Below are 13,217 nucleotides of genomic sequence, written 5' to 3' on the forward strand. Positions count from 1 at the left end.
AAAAGCACTTGATTATTCTCCTGAGTACAGCACGGAGTGTATTATAGAAGTTCAAACTTGAATTGCCAATCCTCTGGCTCCAGAAAGTGAAGACTAATCTGTCAGAGACAGGGGAGAAACCTCCTGAGTGCATTAAATAATTTTCTGAATGTTTTTGATTATTATATAATTATCGGACTTTGAGGCAAGGATAAAAGTTGTTTGAGTGATGGGATGGGTGATGGGCAAACACAGGTCGCTGATGGCAGCACGGTGCTAGGAATTTGGGATGCGAGGTGAAACTTTGCAATGTGCATTATGACCAGACTTGGCAATCATTGAGACTATCTTCTGACATTCAAAATCCATTTTAAGTACACTGCTACAAACAAGCACAAACTTGCAATTAACTGGACTAGTTAATGTCTTGGGAAGAAAGAAGTTTGTGTTTTGTACAGTGTTCGCTTCTTGTGCAGGATCAACTTGTAGTTGTTTTAAAGCTGAGTTGCTAATTATACTTTTACTGTCTGAGTTAACAGTTTCTTCTTGAACTTAGCAATGTTCTCCATTATAACATTGGTCTATATTCATTCATTAACCATTCCAACTGTTTTGGATCTGGCAGAAGTTCAGATGCCACGGCTTATTTGGCAGTGAGAACATGGAACCATTTGTTTTGCTGAGTTCTTCCTATCTAAAGCCTGTATTGTTTGCTCAATTTGTAATCAAAATAAAACAAAAATATCTGTTCTGACATGGAGCAATTATTTCATACAGTTGAACTAAGCGTGAGAATCAGCTGTTTTAAGAATTTTGCTTTCTGTCAAGGGGTATTTATAACTTTTTGTAACTTTGCTCCATGTCACTGTGAGACAAGCTAACAGAATTATTCAGTCACTATTTTAGCCCCTTTATCCTCTTTGTATTGAGGTGGGGGTAGAGGTTAAAATTGACCCAGTTAGCAACCTGGAAGGAGATTGTCATATTGATCAACTCGCTGCTGTCGATTCTCAATAAAATCCAAGCGAGTTCAGCTTTCTCAAAGGTTATTTCCAGCTCTAACTGTCGTGGGCTGTACTTGGTGCAGTAATAGATTTTAGCGAGTCTCCTTAAAGGGGTTAGCTGTATCAGAGTAGCATTTGAAATGATGTGCTTCCCAGTCATGTGATACTGCAATGCTCTTGTAATCTTTTGCACACAATACAATTTATCAGTCACAGCATTTTCTATCTTTGTTGAAATGAAGAACTAATATTCGACCCATCTGTGGCAAACTGCAACTTCGATCAAGATTTGTGCAATTATTCCCAAAACCACAAAGATGGCACCAAGTGGACGAGACTGATTCGAAAACCCAATGCATTTCATTTTGGAGACCACACAAGTGGAGTAGGTAAGTATTAAGCTGTGTCTGTGTGTTAAATCATGCAGTGTCCTTCCTATTGTTTATATTCTGTGCTAAGGAGAGGGATATGGCCATTATGATTGAACAGGTATGATATGTTGCACTCCTATGTCTTATGGTCTCATGTTCAATATGACAGAGACTGGAAAAATGCATGATCTTTATTTAAAAAATTGGCAAACCATTCTTTGTGCATACGCACAGTAAACAAGGTGAGTAAACTTTTGCTGGTATACAGTATTCTATCTCTTTTGAGCAAGATGCTGTTAGGAGAAAAATTATATTCTTTCTATCTCTTCATTCTCACAATTTCTGTATATTTTATATCTCTGAAATAAGCAAAAAGAATGGTACACAAGTTTTTATTTTCAAGAACTACATTTACAAGACATTTGCTTTTGAAATGACTGTTCTGTTTGGATTGGAATACAGTCATGTATAAATGTCTATCCTAGTCTGCCGTAGCCATGAGTTCTCTACCAAACGGTACACCCCTAAGGCAATCATCGTAATATTCATTTCAATGTGAGCTGCCATTGCTAAAGACAAACTGAAGATCACAAAGGAAATGCTGCTTAAGAGAAAATAGCTGAAGCTTTTCCTTTGCCAACTCTTGTTCACGTTACTGGGGGACATGAGGAAAAGCTGGAAATTGTTCCACAACACTGGAAGAAGTATGCAATAGCAATAGATTTATTGAGCAAACCAGAACAAATGTAAGTACCACAATTACATCACTGTTAGGAAAAGACTGTTTCAAAATATATACCACCCTAAATCTCTGAGTTAAAAATAGGAAAAATTTTAAAAGCTCTGAAGGCATGCTTTGAGCCCCTTGTAAACATTACATATGGACAACAGGTATTTGATATTAGGGACAAAGTGAAAAAGAGTCCATTGATCAATATGTAACATTATTAACTTAACCTGCGGAAACCTGTGAATTTGCACAATTAAAGAATGAACTAATTAGAGATGGGATTGTATTAGGAATAAAGAATCTAAAAGTGAAATCATACCTGTTGAGACAGGACAAATTTACACTTAGGATAGCAATTTCCCATGCTGAATCCGAAATGACAGCATTTTCATGACAGAACACATCTGGTTTGCATTATACTGATAGATACTCTAGGCACACAGGGCAGAACAATCACAAATAACAGGATGCAAATACTGTGGAAGATTTCTTGCAGTAGAGAAGTAGATATGTATAGCATGTGGGAAAGCAGTGTTCTCACTGCAAAAAGCTGCATCACACACAAATCTATGGTTAAAGAGAAATGTAACAAACAGGAACAGATGGCAGATGCAGAGGTTGGCTGAATATTTTGATAAACGTTGTACAATAGGTTGGCTCTGTTAGGTTTACAGGTGAGACATGGTTTATGACTGTTGGAATGAGGATTGCAGAAAGAGAACATTAGATCAGTATAAAATGTTATCTGGACACTGGTGCATCATGCAACATCATGACCTTCACAGACCTGTACAACGTGGTTTTGACGTAGCAATCCAAACTGAAGCCCATCAAAATAACATTAAAACTATAGAATCATAGAATCATACGACATAGAAACAGGCCCATCAGTCCATCATGTCTGTGCTGACCAACAAACACCAAACTACACTACTCCCATTTACTTGCATTTGGTCCACAGCCTGCTATGCCCTGGCATTTAAGTGCTCATCCAGATGTTTCTGAAATGTTGCAAGAGTACCTGCCTGCACCATCCTCTTAGGCCAAATGTTCCATATTTCTACCATCCTCTGAGCGAAAAGAGTTTTCCTCAGATCCCCTCTAAATCACCTACCTTCACTTTAAACTTATGATTTCGGGTTTTAGATACGTCTGCCGTGGGGAAAAAATCTCAAGATCTACTCAATCTGTGCTTCTCATAATTTTGTACACCTCAATCAGATTTTCCCTCAGCCTGCTCTGCTCCAGGGAAAACAAACCCAGCCTATCCAATCTTTTCTCATGGCTGAGATATTCTATTTTCAGGCAACATCCTTGTAAATCTCCACTACATCCTCTCCAGTGCAATCATATCCTTCCCATAGTGTAACCACTAGAACTGCACACAGTATTCCATCTGTAGCCTATCCAATACTCTATAAAGTTTCAACAAGACTTCCCTGCTTCTATATTCTATATCCTGGCTAATGAAGGCAAGCATCCCTTATGTATACTTCACCACTGTATCTACCTTTGCTGACACTTTCAGGGCTCTGTGGGCTTATGCACCAAGGTCCCTTTGTTCCCCAGTACTCCCTAGAGACCACCCATTCATTGTGTAAATCCTTCCCTTATTAGACCTCCCAAAAATGTATCACTCATCCTTATCGAGATTAAATTGCATCTGCCATTGCTCTGTATCAGACTGTAACCTGACACCATCCTTCTCACTGTTAGCAACACTGCCAATGTTCATGCCACATGCAAACTTACTAATAATGCCTTCTACATTCATATCCGAGTTACTAATGTGCATAAAAAACAGCGAAGGCCCCAGCAGTGACCCCTGTGGTACGCCGCTGGTCACAGGCTTCCAATCACAAAAACCATCCCTCTATCTTTGCCTCTGATTTGTGAGCTAATTTTGGATCCGGTTTTCCAACTTGCCTTGGATTCCATGGGCTCTTGCCTTTTGGAGCAGCCTTCCTTTTAGGACCTTGGCAGAAGCCTTGCTGAAGTCTGTGAAACTCACGTCAACTACACTACCCTCATCGATATATTCAGTCAACTTTGCCAAAAAAAGTGAATTAAATTGGTCAGACATGATCTTCTTCCAATAGTGCCTAATCTTGCCCCACCTTTCCAAGTGTTGATTAATATATGATGGTACCATTCTTCTGCTGATAGGACACATTACTGTGTGAGCCCATTGCAGTAGTGTAAACAAGAATGTGGAGATCCCGATCATAGTCAACAAGCAAATGACACTTATTTCAGCTGCAGCAAGTCCAAAGTTTCGGCTGGTTACCTTCGACATGCCCAAAGAGATTTGCAGCATGTTGTGGTGCACATTGAAGATGGGGCACATTCTCCACAAATACAAAGGTGTATTCACAGGATTAGGGTATCCTCCAGAGAATATCAACTCAAAGCAGATGGGAATGCAAGACCAAATCAGCAGCTGCATTGGAAAGCCTAAAAGACAAGATAAAATAACCGGAAAGGAAGAGAGTAATGAGAAAAGTGATAATGCCTGCATTACAAACAAAATGGCAGCTGAAAACCAACCTGAAAAATTGAGAGTTTGCATTGTTCCAAAGAATCTAAATCAAGTTCTGAAGCAATCTCACTACCTCATGCCAACCATTGAAGGGATTTTGCCACAACTTGCAAAGGCAAAAATCTTCACCACCCTCAGATACAAAAGATGGTTCCTGCGAAGTGAAGTTAGATAAAAGCAACAGTTGTGTAAATACATTCTCGACATACTTTGGGAGGTACAAATGATTGTGTTTGTAGTTTGGCATTTCCACTGCTCCAGAAGAGCATCAGTGCAGACAGCATGAGGTAGTTTGCAATCTTCCTGGAAAGGAAGTTTAGTGGATGATCTGCTAGTTTATGGATGAGGAGACAATGTAAAAGCTATTGCTGATTACAATCAAACTTTAGTGTGACTGCTTAATAGAGCTAGGGAGGTGAAGCTGAATGTAAACACGAAAAATGTACAATTAAGTTAAGTATCATGTCCCAACTCATGGCCAAGACATACAGTAGTATTGGGCACAGAACAAGGAGCAACGTCTATTAACATCAAGCAACTAGTGACAATGCTGAGATACTATGGTGTAATTAATGAAGTCGTTTTGCAGCATGGTTCCAGTGAACCAGGACTTAGAGACTGCCAGACAGAGGAGTTATTATTGAAACATAAGATTCTTGGGAGAGTTAGGCTTGTTACAGAGATGGTGTTTCTGTTCTTGGGAGAGTCTAGAACCAGGGAGCATAATCTCATAATAAGGGGTCACACATTTGAGATAGATATGAGGAAGATTTCTTTTCTGAGTCGATCTATGGAATTCTGAATTGAATTAGCTTTATTGTCACATGTACTCAAATGAGTACAGTGAAAAGTTGATAAGTTGTCACTTACAGTGCCATCTTAGATACAAAAGTACTTATGTACAGCTTCTTCAGTTACAAGATTAGTTATATTGTAACAATATTACCAACACAGAGTGCCATCTCAGTTACAGAATTTTTAGGTACATTGCTTAGTTACAGAACAGAGAAATGATGATAAAAGTTACTTTACAGCCATGCACGGTATAACCACAGGTCAGAAAAACAAAAAGTTGAAAAGACAAAACATTGCTTCTTTACTGCAGATGGTTGTCGAGGTTAGATCATTAAGTATATTCAACGCTAAGACACTCAGACAGATTTGTGCATCAGTGAGGGAATTGAGAGAGATGGGCAAAAGGCAAGAAAATGGAGTTGAGGATTATCAGATCAACCATGATCTTATTGAGTGGTGGAACAGATTCAGTGTGCTCAGTGGCCTACTTATAAGGTAGGGGTGGAAGTTAGATAGACCTTAGGATTAGGGTAAAAGTTCAGCACAACATCGTGGGCTGAAGGACCTGTACTGTACTGTACTATTGTCTTGGATCTTAGGGCCTAAGAACTTGGAGCGATCCTAATGCAGCAAGAGCAACTGGACCTATTTGCATTCAGGGCACTAACACAAACAGAAGATCATAACAATATAACAAAGAACTACAGATACTGAAAATCTGAAATTAAAAACGGAAATTGCTGGAGAACCTCAGCAGGTCTGCCAGTATCTGAGGAGAAAAAGCAGGATTAACATTCTGAGCCTGAAGAAAGGTCACTGGACCCGAAATGTTGACACTGCTTTCTCTCCATAGATGATGAATTTCTGCAGCAATTTCTGTTTTCATTTGTGAAAAACATTGTGCCCATATCGAGAAAGAGTGCCCAGCCATTGTCTTCGCTTATAAGCATTTTCAACATATATATATGCGGAACAGGCAAAGTGACAGTCAAGTCTGATCACATACCACTAAAAATGCCCCTCAAGCTGCTACTATCTGGTCCAAAGGGACAGCAAAAGCTGTTACTCCAGTTCCAGTGATATCATCTAAATGTGACGTACTAGCAAAGGAAGTAGATACATGTTGCAAACATGCTGTCAAGAACAGCCATCCGAGTGAGTAACATGGTTGATGCTACTATAAAATGTGAAACTCCTCTAAGGTTCAATGTGAAGCTGCAGCTGAAGTCATCAATTAGCACAGACACTGAAAGTAACAGACGATGCCTTGCTCAAATCAAACTATCCACCAAGATACAAATCTCCAAGTGCCGCAAGAAGCAGTGATAAAAGGATAGCCAAACAGCATCAAGGACTTTTCTGTTACTATGAGAGCATATTGGGCAGATAGAACTGAATTGAACTGCCCAAGCTGGCAGCTTGAACAAAGGAAATCGAGTAATTATCCGGAAAGAGTTGAGAGGAGAGATGTTAAATCATATCCTCACGAGACAGTGAATTGAATCAAGCTTGAGGAAGACAAGAAGATGTGCTTCATTGGCCAAAATTAGGAAGGAAATCACTGACTAGATCAGCCATTGTGTTACTTGTAGGGAGCACCAAGCTAAGTATGCTAGACAGCCACTGATGACACATGATATCCCAAACAGCCAATGGGTGCAGCTGAGAGTAGCTTTCTCCACACTCGCAGGAAGTGACCTTCTTGTTACAGTAGAATACTGACGGGTGGACCAGCTGACTTCAATGACTACCACTGCGATGGCCCAGTGCCTAAAAGAACCCATCAGCCATTTTGGCATTCCCAACACTGTTATTCGTGACAGTGGCTTCCATTTCATGACAGAAATCTTCAGTCACTTCATGAAAGATTGGGAAATTCAGCACCATATGTCATCTCTGTGTTATCTCCAGTCAAATGGAAAGGCTGAGGCATCAGTGAAAATCACCAAATGAGTCATAAAGAAGTGGAGCAACTCCAATGCAGATGTATGTAAGGCAGACCTTGTGTGGAAAAACACAGCCATGAAGGCATGGGAAAAAATTAATATTGCAACCCCACACAAACTACTCTTCCAATTGCAAGAACAGTTCCTGAAGCTGGAAGTAGAAATCAGTACAAGTGCAAACATGAAGGCGAAATGGCAGAAAACCAAATTTCATTTCAACAAGACTGTGAAAGATTTTTGTCAGAGTTGAATACGGGAGAGCCAGGTTAGATATAATTATTTAACAATCTCAACAAAAACCATCTTAAGTGGCAACTTGGCAATTTTGCAGAGCAGTTGCCACCTCAATGGTATTTGGAGGAAGTGATCCACCAGATACATCCTGTCAATAGCAAGCACATGACCTGAGCTGCAGAAACTGTTCCTCAACTGCATTAAGAGACCAGTATGATTTGTGGACTATGTATGCAATGTACATAGAGAATTGTGGGAACAACAAACTGCAAAGATAATATAAATTTATAGTTGAGAACATGGGTAATTTAAAGGCATATGAATATACATGCCATTTTTTGTATTAAAAGTGGGATGTTTGGATTAAAGTGTAAACATGTACAAATTCCTGTCCTAGTCAGTTATAGTTATGAGACTTCTATGATAAGGCAAATACCCTGTAGGCAGATATCTTTAGCTTCACTTCAGTAAAGTCCTCCTGTTTAACATACTGCTGTGTTTTACACTATCTGCTCCATGCTTATAGCCTTTTGCTTCCAGCGACTTACACATTTTATTTTATCTAACCAACAAGCACAGTGAGCATGAATAATAAAGTAATCAAACACAGAGCATTTGAAAAATTGCACAAACTGTCAGTGATCCACAACATTGGATATGGGGGAAGTTGGAGTACTGGTTGGGGAGGTGTTTGAAGTAAAGAGAGAACCTGAGGGAGTGGGTTACAATGCAGTTTCACCGTCATGCTGCTTTTTCTGTTGCTGTTGGAACTATTTGCTGAAGTACTGGGTAGTTTTCTCACCTCTGAGTCAGAAGGTTATGAATTTAAATTGCACTTGAGATTTGAACATAAATATCCTTGATACACTTCCACTGCCTTGGTTTTCATCATTGGCAGATTTTTAATCTTTACTAAAACCTCTCTGAATTCGACATGTATCCACAACTATTCCAATAACCAAAGCTGGCCTTCCCCTTTCAACCCTCAGCAAGCTTAAGCTCACCCTGAACACTAATTATCCTTATGCTTGCCAACTTATATAGGCTGCAGCAATGCCTTGGATTTAAAGTTCACATCCTTGTTGTCAAATACATTGTCTTGACTCCGCCTAGCTCGGAAATGATCTGAAACACTATCATCACATTACTCTGATTCTGATCTCCTGTGTATTTCTAGATTTCCTGACTCCAGCCATGCTTTTGGCTGTAAGCTCTGAATTTCCCATCCTCACCCTTTCTGTCTCTCTCCTGCTTTCCTTCTTGAAGATGTTCCTTAAAACTATCTGATCAAGCTTTTGGTCGTTCTCCCAAAGCTCCATGCAATTTTTAGTGTCAAACTTTTTTTGATAACACTCCCGTGAAGGGCCTTATGATAGCATTAAAGCCACTACACAAATCCCACTTATTGTTGAGAGGAAATAGTCAGCAAGCTATTTAGTGACTGATTGGAATGATGCCTATGGCCAGGGACCAGCCAGACGTTCCCATTAAGGATTAGCACGAGACTTTCGAACAAAGGACATAATTAGCCCATTTGCTTCAATAGCTAGTCTATGAAACTTGGTAACCCCTACCATCTCACCCTAGCAACATACCATTCTATTGCTTTCACCTTCACATGTTCCCCTAGCTTCCCCTAAAGTGACAGAGCAGAATTTTCCTGGCCTATTAGTATTTGGGCATTCCTCCTCCCAGTCGCCTGGCAATACGGTAGGGAAGACATCAGGACAGGAGTTTGATGTCTTGCCTGCCCCTGTTAACATTTTCCCAAGATCAGTCAGGCTCACCATCCTGTGGCAAGATCACTAGGTGAATCCTCGCAACTTCCCAGCATTGCGGGGGGAGGGTGATGGTACTCCGTAACTAACAGAGTGGTCCTTGTTGGGGGACAGAGCCTGACCCTGCATTGAAGGCATGTCCGTACTCCATGTACAGCTTTTACCAATCACTGGGAGCCTGCCTGGCATCCGGTATCCTGTCTAAAATCCCACCTGTTGTTCAAGGGCAGCTCCCCATTGATGAGCCCTTGCCTGGAAGCTACAACCTGAGCTGTTGGCACTATTTCGATTGGTTGGTTATGGTGGGCTACCAGCAAATCGCCAATTGGGCTGTGAGCTCTGGGCATGTAGGCTGCCTTCTTCAGAACCACCACCTGCGTTTTAGCCCCGACAGCACATCATCTGCAAAATATAGACTCGAGGGGCTGGACAGCAGTCCGGGCCAACCACGTGGGACATTTTGAGCCTTCAAGTGAGTGTTAATTGCCCAGTAAAGGACCACATCCTGCCCCTGTTGCAATTTAGCGGGCAGTGAGAGTCATAGAGCTTGGCCATTTTGATCCTGCAGGCTCTGGCTAGTAAATAACAGGGGCAGTGCCTCCTTTACTGATATTAATTGGAGGCTACCCCCACAGCTCATGGTTTTCTTTCCCTACATACATCATTGAGCCCCTCCTCCACTACTATCCTGCAGAAAATACCTTCCACTGCCTTGCCAGACCCTCTGAGCCAGCCTGGCCCCCGTTAGATCCCAGACCTCCAGGACTGCCATAGTAGCTCCTTCTGCCGGGCCTCCTGCAATACCAGCTATAGCCACCAACCCCTGTGGCGCTGCCAGTGCTTCAGAGTTGCCAGCCCCAGGTTCTCTAGCAACCCTATGAGATGGGACTTACTCCTGGAATGGGGCAGATAAAAGTCCCCTCGGCCGAAAACGTAAACTGGAAAGAGCTGGATGAGTGAATGTGGGCTGACCCCCCACACTCGGACTGAGAATGGTCTCCCCACACTGCAGTGTACAATCTGCTCCATTGAGTCATTATGGTATGAGGAAGATACTCAGCCCATTGAGTCCATGCCAACTCTCTTTAGAATCATCCAGCCATTGCCTTATCCCAAAAGCTGTGCAAATCTATTTCTCTTAAGCACCTGTTTGACTGTCTCTGGTTCCACCACACTCTTGGACAGCTGATTTGAGGTGTTGATTAAAGATACTTATGCTGTTCACCTCCATGTTGCACTTGGTGGTTTGCCAAAGATTTGTTATTATATTGTTTAAAGCAGAGAGGCTGATGTGCCTGTGAGATCTGAAATTCATCTGGTAACAGGCCTGTGTGAGTTATCGAACATGAGGCAGTCAGTTTTAAAACCCAGACTATCAATCTCTACTGAATGTAGCTTGCCGAGACAGCTGGGATCAAGTGAGGATTTGGGGATTAATAAAGTGGAAGCTGAGCCAGGCAACTGGGATTCTCGTGCACATACATGATAAGGGTCAGTGGACTTGTGAAAAAACCAATTGTGATTCCGAGGCCAGCTCTTAGAATGTACCAAAACTATCTTTATATCGATAATCAACCATTAAATAGTCTATTTACACAGACAGTGGTGAGAATGTGGAGACATTTAAGACAAAGCTGGATAAACGTGAAGAATGTTAAAAATGAATTTTTGTAAAAAAAATCATTCGCCATCTGTACACAAAACATTTGGAAAAATGATAAATTGACTGGAGGATAAGATAAAGCAACCAGGACTTTTAAGTTTAACCTGTTCTTTGGAGAAACTGGAGGAATTGTTGCAACACTGCTTCCATGCTTTGTCTGCCTTGACACTGTTGAAGTTAGCACTGAGGTGTGTCAGACTGGTCTCTGTATCTAAAGAGGAACATACTTACAGTGGAGATAGTTCAGACCAGGTTCACTTGATTGATTTCTGGGATTTCTGTCTTGTGATGAAACGTTGGACATATTTGGCCAATACTCAGATAGAACGCAGAAGAATGAGAGATGATTTGAATGAAACTTATAATATTCTGAGAGCGCATGATAGAGTCATTGCTAAGAGGATAATTCCTCATATGGGGAGTCTAGAACGGGGGACACATTTTAAAATTTAAACAGAGAGGAGGCAGTATTTGTTCTCTGAAAGCCATCAGTCTTTGCAGTTCTCTTCATTGAGAATGATGGAGGCTGAAATATTGAATATATTCCAGACTGGAATTGGCAGATTTTTGATCTACAAAGGAGTTAAAATTTTACTGGGGGATAGGTAAGAAAGTGGATTTAAGACCAAAAATCTGATCAGCCACAATCTTATTGAATGGTGGAACAGATTCACTGGGCAAAATGGCCCTCCTGCCCATATTTCTTATGTACGCAATTCAATGAGATTTCTGCCTGGTCAGTTAAATTAAAATTGCTCTCATTGATTGATTGATTGATTCATTCATTCATTCACTAATGTCACCCATGCAATTAACCCACTTGGTTAAACTTGGACGCAAATTCAATCCTGATGGCATTTGCAAAGCTGAATGGAGTTTATAAAATGTCACAAATTCTTGGTGAAAGACCTGACACTGAAGATTTGTGGCTTTGACAGTCTGCAAGACTCAGAGGGTCCCTCAAACAGCAACCATTCAAACCAGAGCAGATACAGGCAACTGATACACAAATGGAAAATTAAAAACTGCCCAGTGTGTGGTCACCCAATACACACTGTGAAACAGGTAACAACTTAGTGTCCCATTCACAAATACAAAAGAGGTTTTACACTCCATTCTGCTATTCCCAACACGGTTATCTGACTTAACTATCTGAATGTATAATTGTTGCTCAATATCTACATTGGCCAAGTTAATGTTTCTGCTTTTACAACACATTTTCTATAATCTCCAGACTTGCCTTTGTTGATGGGAGCAATTTTATCAAATAACTTGCTTAGTATGATGTTACGAAGTTCATATCTCCAAATCAATGTCATTCTCCTTTGAACAAGTTTGAACAATTATTTTAACTCATGAAAAAACTCCAGTAGGAATTCAATTTCTTTACTCAGGAACTGGTGAGAATGTGGAATTCTCTGTTACCAGAAGTTGTAGAGGTGGAGAGAAGAGGTGCATTTCAGAGGAAGCTATATAAACGCAGGAGGGAGAAAAGAAGTACGAGGGGTCAAAATGTTTCAGGTAGTGGGTTTTCAGGTGTGTCTATCATTCAAAGAGTAGGTGGAGAGTACATCCCAGCAATGCGAGCAACCCAGCATCCATTGAACTGAAGTGTTAATTGCCTGGAGGCTATATCTCTGTCCATCATTTGCAAGAAAATCACACCTTATTGAGCAGGCAGCTAATCTGAGTGTGCGACAGCTCTCTGTAGACACAGCAGTACTGGTGGGAGCAGCAAGCAGTCAAGGTCCGCAAGTGCAGAGTGGAGGTACACGTGAGGGTTCTGCAGTGGAGATAGGAAGAGAAAACTAAGTTGTAGCAAGAGAGGGGTTTGGTGATTGCGACAACTAGGTGGGAGAGGAAGGGGGAGGCATCAGTAATGAGGGCTCTGATGCTGCACTCCACCATACCCACTTCCACCCTCACGTTAGGCTATCATCCTACTCATCCCTCAAACCCCTCCTGATAGCTGAAAACTTAACAACCAGGCGAAAATGGCCTGTAAGTGACTACTGACTTGCCTAAGAACTTTCATTGGGTGAGGTGAGTCACCCTATGGTAAAAATGTGCACAAGGCCCCTGGGTGGTTTTCATTCCCTATCTAACTTGCTGGTGGACATCTGTAAAATTCTGTGAATTTCTGTGAATAGGATGGAGGGAGTTGGGAGGAAGCTCATG

The 13,217-nt window shown here is 41.1% G+C and overlaps 1 protein-coding gene across 4 annotated transcripts in view; it reads left to right on the forward strand.

Annotated features, from left to right (window-relative positions):
• mamdc2a (MAM domain containing 2a) overlaps positions 1 to 13,217 on the forward strand; it is a 117,376-nt gene that overhangs the window by 67,216 nt on the left and 36,943 nt on the right. For all 4 annotated transcript variants that reach the window (XM_048528314.2, XM_059644060.1, XM_048528312.2 and 1 more), the window contains one exon: positions 1,226 to 1,372. In XM_048528314.2, the coding sequence (XP_048384271.1) occupies positions 1,226 to 1,372 (147 nt within the window). The remainder of the gene's footprint in view (positions 1 to 1,225; positions 1,373 to 13,217) is intronic.

This window comes from Stegostoma tigrinum, chromosome 3 (genome assembly GCF_030684315.1).
Source record: "Stegostoma tigrinum isolate sSteTig4 chromosome 3, sSteTig4.hap1, whole genome shotgun sequence".
NCBI classification, from domain to species: Eukaryota; Metazoa; Chordata; class Chondrichthyes; order Orectolobiformes; family Stegostomatidae; genus Stegostoma; species Stegostoma tigrinum.